Here is a 19762-nt window from a genome sequence, read left to right as displayed (position 1 = left end):
ATCATAGGTAAACAATTCAAAAAGGTTAACAAATGGAAAGAATACAGCCCTGGATGCATGATATGGTATAACAAATATATCATTAAGTAGTACAGATCATAATGCCTTTGAGTTTGCTGTATTTATAAATTCACATTTAAAAGAACAAGTTAAGATTATTTTTGACAAAAACAAATTATTTGATTTAACTACAATTGCACTCACAAACTCGTTTGCTCTATCGATGTAAAGTCTTAATTTAGTTGCTATGTGGGATAATTAGTGCAAACATTCCACTAACATTTAAATCAGTATAGGCACACTATAACCAGGAAATATGAGACCTATTCATCCCCTTGATGGAGCACAGCACATTCTAAATTATTGAAAAAAAAAGAAGTTAGGTATATGGAAAAGATATAAGATTGCTACAGGTGAAAGAGCTTATAATTTAGTTAGTAGGAAATTGAAGAGCTCATTACTCATTTGTCTAATCTTACAACAAAAAAGTTTTATTCCTATGTTCAGAAATTTAAAAGTGAAAAACAATGGAGTGGGCCCTATTATTGTAAATAAAAAAAGTATTGCATGAAGGAGTAGAACTGGATGAGGGGTTTAATAAACATTGTCTTGTGAGTGACTCCAAGAGTAGGGTCAGTTGTTGTGTTAGGGACCCTTTAAAGGATGATAGTTATGAATATCCATTTTTTTTAGTTTGGACACTGTAAAAAATTGCTGGGCCACATAAGACAAAACAGTTCAAAGGGTCCTGACAACTTACCAGGATGCTTTTGGGTTACTTACACTGAACATATGTCTGCAATTATTGCATCCTTCTTTAATACAATGTTACAGATGTTATATATATTTACAAGTATAGTTCAGTGAATATTATCTCCAGTTACAGGCCAAGTAGTGTAACTCCCCTGGCGAGTAAGAGTTTTGAGAGATGTTTACTATCTTTCTTGACTACTGATTTAAGGGATTGTCTGTTGCATCTATCTCAACATGGCTTTAAATATAATAATAGATCACTTTAATCTGACAACTTTTTATGGCCATGTTACTTTGGCTTTAGATCAGGGTTTATCTGTTGTTGTTGTATATATCAGGGCCGGCTCGTGCTATTGGACTGCAGGACTGCAGCCCCCCAGCTGTAAAAAAAAAATAAACAAAATGATCCTGGAAGTCCACCCATGCATGCAGGAATCTGGACTTCTGTTTAACCAGTCCGGATTTGGAAGAAGGTATCAGACTATGCCCAGAAGTCTATGTGGCTACAACTGCATAGACTGGAAGGGGATTGGACTGCAATGTTTGCAGGCTGGATAGCTTGCTCTCGCATGGGAGCTGGAACTTTGAAGTTGCTGCAGGAATTACAAATGACAGCTGTTGCAGAAATTGGAATTTCAAATGAAGATGGACTCCAAACTCAGGTTGTGTGTGTGGGTGCAAGTAGCAAGAGCCTGAATTCCCTACCTACCACCACTTGTGCAAACTATTCAGATTTTTGCCACATATTTTTGTTCTGTTCCACATAAAATCTCTGGTTTTCTGGATTTTGAATTCACTAAATAATGATAGGCATTTGAATTTCAGACTTCGTTTTCTTCAGAAAGTACATGGTAACACAAAACCTTTTATTTTAGCAATTTTCTAAATTTATAAGATCAATATTTGAAATTTGTCCCTATTTTTGGGGCTGCATTCCCCCATTATTGGCTTTGTCCAGGTTTTTGTGCTAAGAGGTTCAGAGTTATGATGAGAAATGACTTCACTAGATATGTTTGGGGGCTGTATCCCCCCATTATTGGCTTTGTCCAGGTGTTTTTTGCTAAGAGGTTGAGATCTATGGTGAGAACTGAATTCACTAAATGATAGCCATTTAAGTTTCAGTCTGCCTGTCTTTCAAGAAACAGCTGAATTGGCATAGTGGTATGTTGATCTGACTGTAGTGCACAGGGTCCTGGGTTCAAGACTTCGGAGTGAAATGCATGGTGGTAACACACGATTTTATTCTAGCAACGTTCCAAGATTATACTAGCAATGTTTAAAATGTGTACCTGGTTTTTTGACTTTTGACCCCCCCCAAATAAATTTTGGCATTTTCCAGATTTCTTGTGCTGCAAAGTTAAGAGATACAGTTGACTGTTGAATGGATTGTACAAGGAGCTGAGAGCTTCAGGGAAGAGAAGATTAGTGCTGCTTATGCTAAGTCTGTTTGCATTGTTAATAGCATGTATTTGCTGTTGATGCAGAAGGCAGTAGGTTCTACTCCCACAGTATGTGAATGCATTACTGAAACTGTCCTGTGTTGTACTTTTAAAGGGGTTGGATGCTACAATCCTGAGAAGTTCCTCTTTGGCAGAGATACCTAGTAACTATGAACCTGTTATCAGTTTGCCATCCATTCCTTATTGCAATATTACTAGCTTATCACTTTTTAATGTAACATAGGCAACTTATTCCTCAAGAGCAGCAGGCACTTTATTTATAGATGAAACAATGAAATCTAAAGTTGTTTGCTAGCAGCAACCTCTTCATTAGTTACAGATCTCTTAAATGTGGAATTATTTAGATGAAGTTTACTTCTGCAGAGATTGTACATATTTACTGATACTGGTGGATTGTAGAGGTATGAGTAGACTTTTATGATGGAAATGTGCAGTTTTGTCATTATTGGTACATGCATTATGTTTCATTGTTTACCGGAAAAATGTTCAAAACAATACATTTAAAATGCCCTCTAACAACTGTACTGTATTATACAAGGAATGTAATTTAATACAATCAGGAAGGTGTATTAAAGAACACATGTATGTTTCATGTGTAAGGCCCTATAATTTAAAAACAGTCCAAAGTTAATCTTTATCTGCCACTAGACAGATGTATTTTCTTTGAATGTGGGTTTCAATGCTGTTTCAATGAATGTGAGTTTCAAAGGCAGAGAAGTTTTAATGATAAGTCTATTTTCATTCTGAGACTGCATTGCTTTGTTTAGCAGATGTCTATTAGTGTTTGTGCTGTAAAATGCAAAATAAAACTTTTAAATGAAATTCAAATCATCATAGAAGTAAAGCAGTATGCACATTACAGTGTTTATGGTAAATGGGGTGAAATAGCCAAGTAATGGGACATTGGAATGGCTGCAGGGGGGAAGCCCCATTCGATCATGATTGTGAGGGGTGAAGGACGGCAAACTCAAAGGCAGCCCCGGCTGAACTATACCTCTCAACTGTCCAGATTTTTGCAGAATGAATAGATTTTTGCTTCTTATTTTTGGTTTGTTCCTCATAAAATTTGTGGTTTTCTGACAAATCATTTAGGAATGAAGTCACTAAATAATGACAGACATTGAGTTTCAGACTTCATACCCTTCAGAAAAATGGATGCAAGAGCTGTTATTCTATCAACTGTCTAAGTTTATACAAGAGCAACTTTTAATAGTGTTTGTATGTTCCCCCAATATATTTGGCCTTGTCCAGATTTACTGTGTTAAGAGGTTAAGAGGTACACACAAATAAATCACTTTACAGAATTAGGTATGTCCAAACCTCTCAACTGTCCATGATTTTGGCTCAAAATGTTGCTCTCCCCCTAATAATCCCTCTGGAAAATGGCAATTTTGGAAGAAAACATGGAGGGTTTACAATTAATAAATAATTGTAATGATCAGAGTTATAAGTTACTTTTATTTCAGAAATGCATGTAGATTCTCTTATTTTTGTCAGCTGCTTAACTCAACACTACTAATATTTAAAAAGTATCCCTTCTTTGACAGGTTTCCAGCTTTATTGTGTGGCTATTTTATACTTTTGCATCACATTTTTGGTCCGTTTTTCATAAAATTGTGGTTTTCTGGCAAATTAGTGGCAAGTCATTAAAGACTGAAGTTAGAAAATAATGCCAGACATTTGAGTTTCAGATTTCACTCCCTTCAGAAAATTCATACTAATGTAAGACCTACTATTCTGTTATCTTTCAAATTTTGTAACAGCAATATTTAAAAATTGTCCTTATTTTTGGGCCTTTGTCCCACTTCTATTTATGGCTTTGTCCAGATTTCTTGCTCTGAGGTTGAGAGGTATGACAAATGTGTCAGGGCTATCACCGTCAGCCAGAGACGTTTCAAATTGTGACATACTTGTTGCACCCCACTCCCCGATATAGTGACTCTGGATGTGTCCAGGCAAGGAGCAGTTAATGCAGTGCAAGTGTGCAGAGTATCCTCCCATCCGGGTTGGGGGGGGGGGGGCAGAAGTACTACAGTGGCTTTTCATCTGTCCTTGATTTTGCAGAATGTTCTGGTTTTCTGTCATATTTTTATACTGTTGATTTATGCTTCTTATTATTCAGAAAATGCATGTTGTTGCAGTGCCTGTTGCTCTGTGTTTAAGTAGCAATGCTTTAATGACCATCAGGTAAGCTTGTCTGAGATTGTAAGATGCAACTAAGCTTTAATAAGCATACAGTTAAAGAATTACCAACACTGAAAGCCTTTTTGTTGTTGCCATGCTGAGAATATTTACATAACTAGATAACGTATATGCCTTAGGTATTGACATGCATATGACAGTCTTTGTAATAAAAGACAGGATTACAATATTTTCAGAAGCTCATTACATTTGTTGGAGACTTGCAGTCCTCTTTGCAGGCTTTACCCATAAACTAAACAGAATGCCAATCTATCATGTGTGGTCCATAACCTGTGCAGTAATCCTTTAAGCAATTTATCTTGAGCTTGTTTCTTGTTTGCTGTTCATTTTTTACTTTGATTATGTTTTCCCCATGAAACAAGTAGATAGTTGTTGTCAGGCAGCAGGTCTTTTTGGATAAGAAACATTTTTACAAGTGGGGGTATCACAGAAATTGCTACTTTCAGCATGTTACTTGGTACTTTAATAAAGCTGAATATAAATTATAATTAGAACTCCAGTGCAAGGAGAAGTGGCTTGAGTTGAGTGCTGCTTGTTTTTTCATACTTGATTTTGACTGATATTCCAGTAATGTATTTAAAAAGTAATTTATTTTTTCATGCCTCACAACCTTTTTGTTTCCATATAGATATTAAGTAAGCTGTCATGAAATATTTTTTTTCTTCTCCACTTCATTTTGTCTTGATTTGGACTCTCATTATGATGGTTTGGCACCCAGGGCAGCGTATTTAATTAAAGTCCCAGTTTTTGTTGTTTTGGGCATAGCCCCACCCCTTTCTAGTTGGCCACACCCCTTCCTGTTGTCACCACCCATTCAGCTGTCTCCTGCATCCCCCCTTTGATTTGAAGTCACCAGCCACCACTGGTATATATAGATCTTTCTAAGGCTTTAGACAGTATTCCACAAAATGCAATTATTTATGCAATGCATGAAAAGCTGATAAATCCATACATTATAAATTGGATCTCAAACTGGCTGAGTGGGAGGAAGCAGCAAGTTAGAATTAAAAATTATGCAACTGAACTGATGTGCTTAAAGGGATCCTACAAGGTTCATTACTGGTTTAAGTGTGATTTAATATATTTATTTTCTCAGATACCAACGCATTCCTCTATCTGAATGGCAAGATATGCTGACAATATGAAATCAGGACATGTTATGGCATCATCAAGAGATGCAGATGAATTTATTCTGCCCTTGAGCAAAGTAGCTTTTTGGTTAAATTATGTTGTTGTGTCTTTCGGCTTTTCCCGGTTAGGGGTCACCACAGCGGAACTCCGGTCCACTAATGATTGGCAGTAGATTTTTACGTGCCGAGTTGCCAGCCCTGACACACAACCTTCAATGAAGGTACACTCATTCATGCATGTCTCCACACAGAAGACACTCTAGCTGAGAATCAAACAGGACAATGTCTTACTGTGAGGCGACAACACTACCCTGGGCTAAAATATTAATAAGGATAAATGTTGGTCTTTTACTTTGGCAAATCTAGTTTGGATGTCAAGGTAAAATTTGCAACCACAGTTTTATCAAATTTATTAGAATATGAGAACTTGCACATTAAAATGTGTAATCATTTTACATTTAGATGAAATGTCCAGGTAATTAAAACCAAATTGCTCAAAGTTATAGCATTAATTTTTAAGAACTTTGTGTCAAGGAAAACAACATTATTTAAAAAAAATATTAATTGCATATGTTTGACCTACACATAGGGTGATGTACAAGAGTGGAGGAAGATGCACACAGGTGGATTATATCACATGTAGGAGGGTTAGTCTGAAGAAGACTGGAGACTGTAAAGTGGTGGAAAGGGAAAGTGCAGTTAGACAGCATAGGATGGTGGTCTGTAGGATGATGTTGGTGATCAAGAAGAGGAGGAGGAGTGTGAGGGCAGTGCCAAGGATCAAATGGTGGAAGCTGAAAAAGGGTGATTGTGAGGTGTATTTCAGGGAAGAGTTAAGACAGGCACTGGGTGGCAGTGAAGATTTACTGAATAGCTGAGTAATTACAGAAGAGCTGGTAAGGAAGACAGCTAAAAAACTGCTTGGTATGACATCTGGACAGATGAAGGAGGACAAGGAGATCTGGTGGTGGAACAAGGAAGTAGAGGAGGGTATACAGAGAAAAGAGGTTGGTGGGGAATAAGTGGGATTGTCAGAGAGATGAAGAAAGAAGACAGGAGTATAAGGAGATAAGGCATATGGTGAAGAGAGAGGTGGCAAAGGCTAAGGATAAGGCATATAGAGAGTTGTATGAAAGGTTGGACACTAAGGAGGGAGAAAAGGACTTGTACCGATTGGATAGACAGAGGGACTGAGTTGAGAAAGATGTGCAGCAGGTAAGGGTGATAAAGGATAATGAGGGAAATGTACTTACAAGTAAGGAAAGTGTGTTGATCAGATGGAAAGAGTACTCTGAGTGGCTGATGAATGAAGAGAATGAGAGGGAGAGAAGGTTGGATGATGTGAGGATATTGAATCAGGAAATGCAATGGATTAGAAAGGAGGAAATAAGGACAGCCATGAAGAGGATGAAGAATGGAAAGGCTGTTGGTCCAGATGACATACCTGTGGAAGCATGGAGGTGTTTAGAAGAGATGGCACTGGAGTTTTTAACCAGATGGTTTAATGAAATCTTGTAAAGTGAGAGGATGCCTGAGGAGTGGAGAAGTGTTTTGGTACCAATTTTTAAGAATAAGAGTGATGTGGAAAGGTGTAGTAACTACAGAGGGATAAAACTGATGAGTCACAGCATGATGTTATGGGAAAGAGGAGTAGAAGCTAGGTTAAGCAGGGAAGTGATGATTAGTGATCAGCAGCAGCAGCATGGTTTCATGCTAGGAAATAGCACTACAGATGCAGTAATTGCGCTGAGGGTGTTGATGAAGAAGTACAGAGAAGGTCAGAAGGAGTTGCATTGTGTCTTTGTGGACTTATAGAAAGCATATGACAGGGTGCCTAGAAAGGAGTTGTGGTATTGTATAAGGAAGTCAGGAGTGGCAGAGAAGTATGTAAGAGTGGTACAGGATATGTACGAGGGTAGCATGACAGTAGTGAGATCTGCTGTAGGAGTGATGGATGCATTTAAGGTGGAAGTGGGGTTACATCAAGGATCAGCTCTGAGCCCTCTCTTATTTGCAATGGTGATGGACAAGTTGACAAAAGAGATCAGACAGTAGTCCCAGTGGACTATGATGTTTGTGGATGACATTGTGATCTGTAGTGAGGATAGGGAACAGGTTGAGGAGACCCTGGAGAGGTGGAGGTATGCTCTACAGAGGAAAGGAATGAAGCTCAGCAGGACTAAGACAGAATATATGTGTGTGAATGAGAGGGAGAACAGAGGAATTTTGAGGATGCAGGGAGTAGAGTTGGAGAAGGTGGACGAGTTTAAATACTTGGGATAGCAGTTCAGAGTAATGGTGAGTGTGGAAAAGAAGTGAAGAAGAGAGTACAGGTAGGGTGGAGAAGAGTGTCAGGAGTGCTTTTTGACAGATGGGTATCAATAAGAGTGAAAGGGAAGGTCTACAAGAGGATAATGAGACCAGCTATGTTATATGAGTTGGAGATGGTGGCATTGACAAAAAGGCAGGAGTCAGAGTTAAAGATGTTAAAATTTGCATTGGGTGTGACGAGGAGGGATAGGATTAGGAATCAGTAGATAAGAGGGTCAGCTCAGGTTGGACAGTTTAGAGACAAAGCCAGAGAGGTGAGATTGCATTGGTTTGGACATGTGCTGAGGACAATGCTGGGTATATTGGGAAAGGATGCTAAGGATGGAACTGCCAGGTAACAGGAAAAGAGAAAGGCCTAAGATAAGGTTTATGGATGTGGTGAGAGAGGACATGCAGGTGGTTGGTGTGACAGAGCAAGATGCAGAGGACAGGAAGAAATGGAAACAGTTGATCCGCTGTGGTGACCCCTAATGGGAACAGCCGAAAGAAGAAGAAGAAAGAAGTTTGACCTATTATTGGCTATACTATGTTGTTTTATGTATATACCAAAATGGATTTATTAATTTTAGAAGGAATACAGAGGAAATTTACAAAGAATTTCTGGATTGAAAAATCTTCCAAATCAAGTAGATTGGAAGTTTTAGGTCTTTTTACATACGTTATAGGTTTATGCGAGGAATGCTGAATCTAGCATATCAGGCATTAAGGAATGAGGAGCTCCAATTATTACTAAACACTGAGCTTACAGGTTCTATTCAAATTACTAGGAAGTGTAACTATCAATTTAACATTGGAAGATCACATTTTATGGTAGGTATATGGAATAAACTCCTTATATTACTTAGACAGTCTGAATCACTATATCTATTTAAAAACATCTTGATAACTGGGTTGATACTAAGGTTTATATATATATATATATATATATATATATATATATATATATATATATTGGAGTCTGTGTTTTGACTGACATTTTACCACAATGCATTTTTTTCAAACTATTGAAATACTGAATTATAAAAGAGAGCATGTGTTGTTAATTCATTATGTTGTATGGAAGTTACTGACATCTGTGTTAAAACTAAATTGTATATTTTTTCCTTAACAACGAGATGTTTATATTTCTCTTTTTCATTCATTTCTTTTAGGACAATGTTAAAAGAAGACTTTGTTGACAAAATGAGAACTGGTGTTTTTGGAAAGGTAAAATCTCTCTATACACACACACACACACACACACACACACACACACACTTATAAAACAATGAAACACTGTCATGGGAATTCTGAAATAATCTATATGGATTGCCACACAAACTGTAATTTATAATAATAACAAAAAAAATCCATTTTATGTTTGTATACAAAATGGTGTACAATTAATGAGATACCAGAAACCAGATGGGTGTGAAACACTTAAATCCATTTTAGAGTATATAACCAGAATAAGGAAATGTTCATTTCAGATAACTGATTAGATTTGAAACTGGAGAAAAATGAATCACTGGGTTAGTAGTCTTCACTCACCATATTCAGTTTAATTATAAACACAATGATGTATAAAGATGAAAGATACCAAATTTACATGCTGAAGCATGGCATAGGGAAGGGAAGGTGGGAAAATATATGACAGAACCTGATACAATTGTCAAATATGAAAATGTGGGCATTGCCACTTTTATAGACATGTCGAAAACATGAAAATGGAGTCACATTCTCAGTACGGTGCAAGATATTATATAAAAGAATGATCACACAAAGAAAAATGGAGCAAATTGCTATACATATTATACTGTCAAAATTGCTGTTCTGTGCTATTAAATTAAGATTCACCTTTCAGATGTTTGCCCATCTGATGGTAACATACAGACAACCATGACATAAAAAGGTCAAAGAGCAATGGTAAAGATGTGACAGATGCTCAGACGCTACTTTTATCTGTAATGGGAGTTGTTACAGTTGTATGTTTTGATGTGAGATCATCTAATCAAAAAGTGAGGAAGTTTAAGCTACTTTTATTTGTAATGTTACAGCTGTATGTTTTGATGTGAGATCATCTTATCAAAGGATAAGGAAGTTTGTCCCCTTCCTGACTGTTGTGCAATCTTTGAGTTGATATATTTTAGTAGTAGCAGTATGAGGATTGCAGGAGGTCATGGCCCTACAAAAATGTTTTTTTTTTTTTTATTTTCTTTAATTGTTTCCAACCATCTGTGTAACCATTCCTTTTTCCAGATATTTTTGTTTCTCTGATGTGTATTTGCAAAAAATATATATATACTTGTATGTATATTGATATATACATGCACACACACACACACACACACACACACACACACACACATATATATATATATATATATATATATATATATATATATATAGATAGATATTTTTTTTAAGAAAGATGCTTGTGGAGAGTACTGAAAACTGGCAAACCATCACAATTGCTGTTACAGTTGGAATAAGTGTTTTCAGGGTTACTAGTCATAAGCATATATACAGGTATATGTATAGACAGATATAATCATTCATTCATTCATACACACATACAGAGTCTCATGGATCATGTTGATACAGGATATGACAGAAAAAAAAAGGAAAGCAGTTACTGAGAATGCTGTGGTAGAAATTCAGACACTGAAACATGTACAGTTATCTATGAGTTGGACAATGGATTCCTGTTGATAAGGGAACTCCACAAAAAAGTGAAAATGAAATCCCAGAACACTGTGGAAGACCAGTTTATGTATGACACACAAAATAACATTAGACACCCCTATCTTTACTAGGACTCTATGTAGTCTCTCTTGGTATGTGTGTGTGTGTGTGTGTGTGTGTGTGTGTGTGTGTGTGTGTGTGTGTGTGTGTGTGTGTGTGTGTGTGTGTGTGTGTGTGTGTGTGTGTGTGTGTGTGTGTGTGTGTGTGTGTGTGTGTGTGTGTGTGTGTGTGTGTGTGTGTGTGTGTGTGTATATATATATATATGGTCTACTTTAGATAAACAAAACGCAATCTCTCGAACGCTCATATGAGCGAATAATCATAACATCGGAAGTGATATTTTGTGATTGCAGTACAGTAAAGAGTGAGATATTTGCCCTTTCCCCACTGTAGTGTTACCTCGGAGTAGGAATATATATTTAGCAGGGGGTGTGGGGGGCACAGCCCCCACAATACAAATTTCGATGTTATGATTATTTGCTCATATGAGCGTTCAACAGATTGCGTTTTCATTTATCTGATATATATATATATATATATATATATATATATATATATATATATATATATATATATATATATATATTTATTCACAAAGAAAAAAAACAGACAGTGCCTCTGAACACTGTACAGTTGCTAGTATCCTCACTATGATGTGTGTGTGTGTGTGTGTGTGTGTGTGTGTGTGTGTGTGTGTGTGTGTGAGCGATAGAGAAAAACAGACAGTGGGGAGGTGTGTTTATAACTGACTTCCTTTAGTAAAACCTTAGAAAATATGGCATTTGTCGAATCTTAGGCAAACTCTGCAAACTGAGTTTATATGGCTCTAGGCATAATATTACATAAACATCTAAACTAGTGGTACACAACCCCTAACACCAGTACCAAAATGTCCACACCACTGGATTTCTTGCAAATTTGATTGTATTTATCGACAGCAATTATTAATGGAAAATGTAATTAATCAATATACATGCATATCAAAATATGCTATATAACTACCATTACTTTCTTGCTTGGCATTTCAACATCTTGCAGAAGCAGAAGTGATGATTATGGACATTCATCCGTTGCCTGTTTTTTACATAAACTTTGAAAGGGAAGATGTTTTTTTCCAGTACACATTTCATAAGACACTAAGCTGTTTTTTCATGCTTAATTTGTTTTCTGTGGAGAATTATTCACATTAAAATGAAGGCAAACAGAAAATGCACAATAACGGGAGTAAGATATAGCCAACTATATTAAATTATTATATTATAAGTAGCATAATGTGGTTATGTCTTCAGAATGATAAATAAAAAACAGTGGTGAGTTATTTTGGTGTCAAAACACTCCACAGAAAATATTTATGGGAACAATTAGGCCTGTTATGGACGAATAGCATCAAAGTTTCTAAATCATTTGAGTATGAATTGATAGGTGACACCACACTTAGCAGAATAACAGGTAACTGCTTCTCCAGAAGGTGATATAATTATGGAATTATTTCCTATTTACAGTGAGAGTCACACATCAACACTAGGACATGCATTAATGGCCAGTGAATGTTTATTATTGACCACTGCTGTGAAAACAATTCAAGTGCAGGCCAGGTGATCTGCAAATTATACTATGACATGAAAACTGTTCAAACCAAATTCCAACCCAATGTGAAGCTCGTCCCATTCCTAGAATTTTGCCTGTACACAAATGTATTGTCTTATTCTGGAGTGAGACCATGACAGCATGTGGTAAATCTTCCATCAGCAAGTTGCCTGCTGGCAAGGCAGATCAGTACAGCACAAAGACAGCAAACTACAAAAGGCTCATTCTTCATGTATTAGTCATAATACCTTCCAGACAAAGATCAGATTTTATTCATAAAGATGAGCTTTATATTGCATGCACAGTTCTGTATGACTTTTGCAGTGGTATTAAGCATAATTATCTGTCTTTCTGCAGGAGTATGGTGGGCATCTGAGTACCCTTCTTCTGTCTGCAGGAGCAGATAACCCATTATTTAAATGTGGAGTAGCTCTTTCACCAATCACAGACTTTAAGCTTTATGGTAAGCACAAATCAGACACTGTTTCAACATACCATCTTCTTATGAACAATTGGTAATGAAACTCTCTGCAGTGCATTTACTGTATAAGATATATTGCAACTGTAACCATTTCTTCTGGTGTTTAGATTAACCTGTTGCATTTTGTCCACTAGTACTATACACTGTTTGATTTGCACTTCATTCTCAGGGAAAACAATGTGACCATTTGTAGATGTTTCATTGCAGTAAATGATTCAGACTCATTATAGCTTCAATGTCATTAACCTTTTATGTCGAAGTAGGGTGGGATGCAACATAAAACACATTGGAGTAGCTGTTGTTTCCAGTTTTATGACTGGTGTTCAGAAAATGCTGAATAGAGTAATATGTCCAGCTGGTTAGATAGTCAGTGGTACATTTTAATTTCAAGAGGAAAATACAACACCTTTTCCAATTTCACTGGCCGCTTTAGCATGAATGGTGGCTGTAGCTGTCTGCTACAAAAAGACACCACTAACAGCAGATACACATCTTACATAGCTTGTGTTCATCCCTACAAAACACAGTTGAATATGACATTACTTGTCTGATTATTGCCCTCCTTTGATTCATTCATCCCCCAGACGAGGTGTTACTGGACATGGTATGCAAGAATGATTGTTGACATCAACACCAACAATAACAAAGTAAGTACACAAAACAAGAATAATGTCAAGATGTAGACAGGATGGCTACAAAACATTACAAGTTAGTCAAATTTGCTAATGAGGCAAGCAGACATATACAGTACCAAAATATGTTGTGCCAAAATTCTTAGGCAGAGCTACAGTTAAAGGGTGCAGAGACATAGCTCAGGGGTGCTTAATCCCCAAGAGATCTAAGAACTTAAAAAGGGTAGCTGTCTGATAAGGAAAAGGACAGGAAATAATGGCAAGCTATGCAAACTTTGCAGCTCAAAGACTTTGTATCAAAATGCTTCCCAATGGAAATAGTATAGAAAACTAACAGCCCCACCAAAGCAAGTTAAATAAGCACATACTAACCTTTACAGATGTCACCATGTTGCCATTACTTATGCAATTTAAATAATTCCTGCTTTGAGAAGAATAACTTGTTCAAAGATATCTAATCCCACACAATCTGATGCTGTGCATGTGATACAAGCTCTGAGAAAAATACTGTACTCTAAATTAAATCTGAGCAGGGTAAACCTGAGCAAAAAGAAAAAAAGTGAATGGAAAGCTTATGCATTATTAAGAAACTATTAGAGCTAAAAGAATATGCAAAAGGTATGTTTACTGGTATGATGCAAGGCAAGATTCATATGTATATTGAGTAATAAGATCTGACTGAAGGGATTAACATTACTCATTGTTTATGGCTGAAGAAGTGGTCTCACCATTGTTGAACATTACCCATTGATTTCATTTGAAAAAATGGTCTCACCTTTTCCAAATGATAGGTTCTTTTCAGGAATGGATATAAATCAAGGTTCCTAGAAGACAAAGCTAGATGTAGAACTTTCCAAAATTGCACACAATTAGGAAAGCACTGACTGTATTTCTGCTTGACATTTTATCAGTACCAGAAGTATTCCAAACAGATGTTCCACTGTTAATTGAAACATGGAAGGTGCTGTAATCATGACAAGCTCTTAATGTAGAATACAACCGCAGAAAGACTGTGGTAAAAATTAGTCCAGCCACTTAGTAAATCAAGACAAAATAAGAATAACTGTAAAGTAAAAGAATCAAGTTTGAAATACCTAAGTCAGATTCCAACATCGGGGAATTAAAACCTAAAAATAAATCAGAACAATTTTGCAAATGCTAATGGCAAAATACAAGTAGATATCACATCCATTTTTAGGAAGGATGCAGTATCCCATAAAGTTTATGAGAGATAACTATGTCTCTTAAAAAGTTGTTAGAGAAAGCTGTAACCTTGGAATGGAGCTTTGAGGATAATAGTTTTGCAATGTTCAAGAAACTAGTTACTGGAGTATATAAACTACTATACTGTGGATAAGCCAATTATCCTGAATGAAGACACCAGTAAGAATGGTGTAAAAACTGTGTACTGTAATATAATATATCAGTTACTTATGGGTCAAGAGCATTTATAGATGCATAAGAGATTCTCAGATAGAAAATGAAAACTCTCATGACCATTTCTATGGCAAACACATTCAGGTGGAAGCACTGTAATATATTTAGAATGTCTTTGTACAATGCACTTCCAAGGAGGCAGATGACATAACTTAACCTACAGATGTGAAAGTAAAACAAGGATAAGCTGCGGAGCTTTATATAGCAAATATGCTGTGACGAGCATGTTTGTCAGAAAAGAAAGCAGAATTGGAACTTTGGTATTACTTCAGTTTTCAATTTGAAAAGAAAAAGAACTCCAGAGGCTTATTAATACTGCCTTAGAAAAGCAGTTAGAGAAATGCTTTACAGTCAATAGTATGACTGTGCAAGAATCGTTTGTATAGAAATAAATGCTGTCTTGTTAGTCTTACTTAGAAAAGTCACTTTTTGTCCGAGACTTAGTTGTCTGGGTGGGCAAAATAATGTCTCCAGTTATCTGAAAAGATGTGTTTATTAATTTTATGTATTTATGTATGCATTTATTGCATGCATTGTAAACTGTCCCATGGATATAGGCTTGTCTTGGGCGTGCTCCTTTTTAGCAGATATTTCTCAGAAGTAAAGGGCAATGTCACGAGTCTATGGCTGACCATGTTTGCAGGTGCAATGGAGCAGTCACAGATTCCTCTCAAAGATACCAACATCCTACAGGAGGAATAACATATGCAAATCACTGGTACCAAACCACTGATTAAAACTATGCCAAGAAATGCATAATAGTACCCTTTGGGAAGTCAGCTACCATAGGAAATTACCTCATTGATAACATAACTCTAAGAATAGAACCAATAGTCAGGGATTTGGGTCTGTATGTAGATAGTAACCTGTGTTTTGAACAACATGTATCTGAGGAGGTAAGGAAAGTATTCTGTGTTGCTCAGCTTATAAACAAGGGCATGGCATCTAGGTCCAAGAAAGTCATTGTTCTTCTGTATTCAGCCTGCATCAGAAACATCATTGAGCACAATGTCTTCTTTGGTAGGTGCTAACCAGGCACATGCAATACTTAGAATGTCCACAGAGGTTCCTCACAAAAAGAAAAATGGGACATAAACAGCATGTTCTATGCAGATCATCTCAGAGCCCTGTCACTCTACTTTGTTTTCTACAGACTGCTGAGAGGCAATCTATGCCTGACATACAAAGCATCCTTGGATCCCACTCTAATGGACCTTTTGCATTTCCACAAAATAAATAACATCAATACTATGTGACCTATGGCTTTAAACTTTGCTTTTGACATTCTGGATGTCCACACCCCACCACCACCCCCAACTAAGGAAACCACAGTAAAAACCTTTTCTAAAGCAAACTTCACCTTACTTAAAACAGAGGTGGTAAGTTTCACAGCCCTCATGCTAAAGGATAATGCTGCCCAAGATGCAGAAACCTTTACAAATGCACTCTATGAGCACCTACAAGGATGCATGGATCATGCCATCCTTAGCAAAACCAAGACTCACTCCTCTAAGAGAAGGAAACCAGTTTGGTGGACCCCTGCCATAAACAGGCTATACAATAGAAGGAGGAAACTAGTTCAGAAAAAAAGCAAATCCCAAGAAGGAAAGACATCCCTGATCAGTATCAGTAAGAAACTAAGGTCCCTCATGAAATCATCCAAGGCTAACTTCGAAAGAAAAATGGCCATGGATTCCAAAGATAACCACAAAGCCTTCATTAGTTATGTTAAGAATCTAAGTGGCAACTCACAAATATGCACTGAACTAATGCAAAATAGCACAAAATATACTGAACCTACTGATATTGCCAACATCCTGGCAGATAGATTCAGTGCAAACTTCACACCCCTATCACCCCCAAAATGGCCCACAACAATACCAAAAATGTGTAGTGTCCCAAAAATCACAGACGCACAGGGGAAAACAGCCCTTTCAAAAGCCAAAAATACAGCATCAGTGGGACCAGATGGTGTCCCAGGCTGCGTTTTGCACGAACTACAGAATGAACTGACCCCTCACCTAAACACGCTGTTCAACCTCTGCCTCTCCACAAGCTATGTGCCCATAGAATGGCACTCAGCAACAGTTATTCCTCTCCACAAAGGAGGGTTCACAACTGACCCTGGTAACTATCGCCCCATAAGCCTGACTAGCCTGGTCTGCAAGACTATGGAGTGCATCATCATGGAACTCATTAACAAAGACATTGGGAACCTCCAAACACTTGACCTGAACCAGTTTGGCATTGTTAATCGCAGATCATGCCTTCTAAACCTGGTTGACTTCTTCTAGACAGTCACCAAGGCCATAGACATGGGAAAGGTGGTTCACACAGCCTACCTTGACCTTGCCAAGGCTTTTGACACCATTCCCCACTTGGGTATTACAGAAAAACTCACCAGCCTGAACATAAACCCCTACGTCACAAGATGGGTTGCCAACTGGCTTACAGACAGAACTAACATGGTAAGAATAGCGGGCTCCAGGTCTGACTCTATACCAGTCACAAGTGGTGTCCCACAAGGCTCAGTCCTGGGACCCCTACTGTTCTGCATATACTTCTCAGAAGTACAGGCAAACACAGGAGGACTATGGCTAACCAAGTTCACCGATGACTGCAAACTGGGAGCCATAATCAACTCTCCGGCTGCCACGGACATCCTCCAAAAGGGCCTTACTGAGATGGACACCTGGTGTCAAAGTCATGGGCTCAAGCTAAATGTCAAAAAAATGCATATTCATCCCATTTTGAAAAAACAAAACACCAACAAATTACCACATAGGTGGCAGCCCCCTTAATAAAGAAGAGGTAATAAGAGATCTGGGGACCCAGGTAGATAGTAATCTCTCCTTTGACAATCATATTGCCAAAGTAGTTAGGAAATACTTCTATGTGGCCCATCTAATTACTAAAGGGTTCGCATCTAGAAATAAAGAGGTTATAGTGCCCCTCTACTCGTCACTCATTAGACCCATCATAGAGTACAATGCCCCATTTGGGATGTACCTCATAAGACACCTCCAACAGCTGGAAAGACCACAAAAGTACCTCACCAAGAGGATTACTGGCCTCAAACATATGTCCTATGCAGCCCAACTGAAAAAACTCCGGCTGTACTCAGTGGCATATCGCTTACTCAGAGGTGATCTCTGCCTGACTTACAAAGCCATGTCCAACTCAGAATTGATGGAAATGCTCCACCTAAAGAAATCCAAGTCACTGCAAGCCACGCGCTCTAGTGAGCTAAACCTCACCACAACAATAAATAGAACATGCTGGAGGGATAGATTCCTGTCACAGAGACTCCCCATGCTTTGGAACAAAATTCCAAACTACATTAGGCAAAGCCCCTCACTAACACTCTTCAAGAGAAATCTTGACAAGTGGATGGGTAACAGAAAATACACTCCTGGGATCACATCATTGGCTCTGCTTGACAGAGGATCAGTTAATTAATCAATGGGGCACTGAAAGCCGACACACTCTGGCTAGGCTTATAAATGCCCTCGGGCAAATAGCCTAGTACCTACCTATGAACCTATGAACCTACAAACATATATAGGAGGAACAGGTAAGTGTTTCAGATAGTTCTCCTTCTCTGGTACAGGCTTCCCATCCATGTGAGTCAAAGCTCTTCCCTAACCCTTTTCAAGAAAAAACTGAGCCAGTAGATGGGAAATCAGAAATATACCTCTGGTTTACCACCTATGTCTCTAATGGATAGTGGCAACCAGTAAATCTTGCCCTGGCTTACACATACCCCTTAAAATGACGTCATAAGGCAAATATACTTATGGGATACAATTGGGATGTTTAGCTAGGCTTAGAAAGGCCCTAGGGGCCATTAGCTTATTATACACCTATGATCCTATGTGATATGTACTATAACAATAATCCAAAGAAAGGAATTATAGTATACCCACTGTCAGAGTATCCATGAAGCTGAATGGGAACTGATTTGTTTCAGTTTGAAGAGACACTATATAATATATTTGCAAATAAATATACCTAATAACAGTCATCTGACAGACACAAGTGCAATTATGATTAGTGCATTAAAGTGTGTATTCCTGAGATTGGGGATACATAGCGTGGTTGTACTGAAGAGGTGTCCTCAGTACAAAAGTTAAGTATTCAGAAGATATGTGCATGAGTGAGAAATCAGACTAGTAATGTACACTCTTCAATACCCATGATTTAATGGTTAGGTGGAAAGAACTATCCAGACTCTAGAAAATCTCATGAGAAAGAACAGTAACAATAGCTATGAAATTTGTCTTCTCCAAGTTTTGGAATATACATCCTCTGCTGCAGAGAGTCACTAACTCATTACCATAATTATTAATGAGCAAAGGACCACAGGATGATTACCTATTGTGTCTACATTTCTGATGCCTGAAAATCAATACAAGGTTAAGCAAATAATGGAGAAAAATAAGTGGATTTAGGGAACACCTGAAGGAGGCTACTATATTTAAGGTAGGAAACAAACACTGAAGGTTTATTATTGACTATGTTTGCAGATGATTGCAAGCTGGGGATTATTACTTACCTGCAAACTCTATCATTCTTCAGGAAGGCCTATCTCTGACTATAAAATGGTGCCAAAGCCATGATCTTAAACTCAATGCTAAGAAATGCATAATTGTACTTTTTGGGATATCAACCATCCTGGCTAATTACTATGTTGATAATATGCCCCTAAGAGTCAACCCAGTGGTCAGGGATCTGGACATGCACATAGACAATAGTCTTACCTTTGAACACCATGTGTTGGATATAGTGGTAAGGAAATCATTTTATGTTGCCCAGCTTATAAGTAAGGGCTTGGCATCTAGGTTTAAAGGTTCATTATCCCCAATGTACTCTGCCCTTATCAGACAAGTCACAGAGTACAATATTCCCTTCCATATGTACCTGCCCAGGCATATGCAGCAACTAGAGTGACCTCATAAGTTCGATACAAGAAGAATTACAAGGTGTAACAAACCTGCCTTTCCCTCTACTCAGTCTACTATAGAG

General features: G+C 37.6%; 1 protein-coding gene across 1 annotated transcript in view; it reads left to right on the top strand.

Moving 5' to 3' along the window:
• Positions 1-19762, top strand: part of DPP6 (dipeptidyl peptidase like 6) — a 2722860-nt gene that overhangs the window by 2592265 nt on the left and 110833 nt on the right. Inside the window, exons 21-22 of the mRNA XM_044066886.1 lie at positions 9028-9082; positions 12545-12650. Of these exons, the coding sequence (XP_043922821.1) occupies positions 9028-9082; positions 12545-12650 (161 nt within the window). The remainder of the gene's footprint in view (positions 1-9027; positions 9083-12544; positions 12651-19762) is intronic.

The sequence above is a fragment of the Protopterus annectens genome, chromosome 3.part1 (genome assembly GCF_019279795.1).
Source record: "Protopterus annectens isolate FY-2018-M chromosome 3.part1, PAN1.0, whole genome shotgun sequence".
In the NCBI taxonomy this organism is placed as follows: domain Eukaryota; kingdom Metazoa; phylum Chordata; order Ceratodontiformes; family Protopteridae; genus Protopterus; species Protopterus annectens.
The sequence above is the reverse complement of the archived record's forward strand: the minus strand, read 5'-3'. Positions and strand labels throughout refer to the sequence as shown.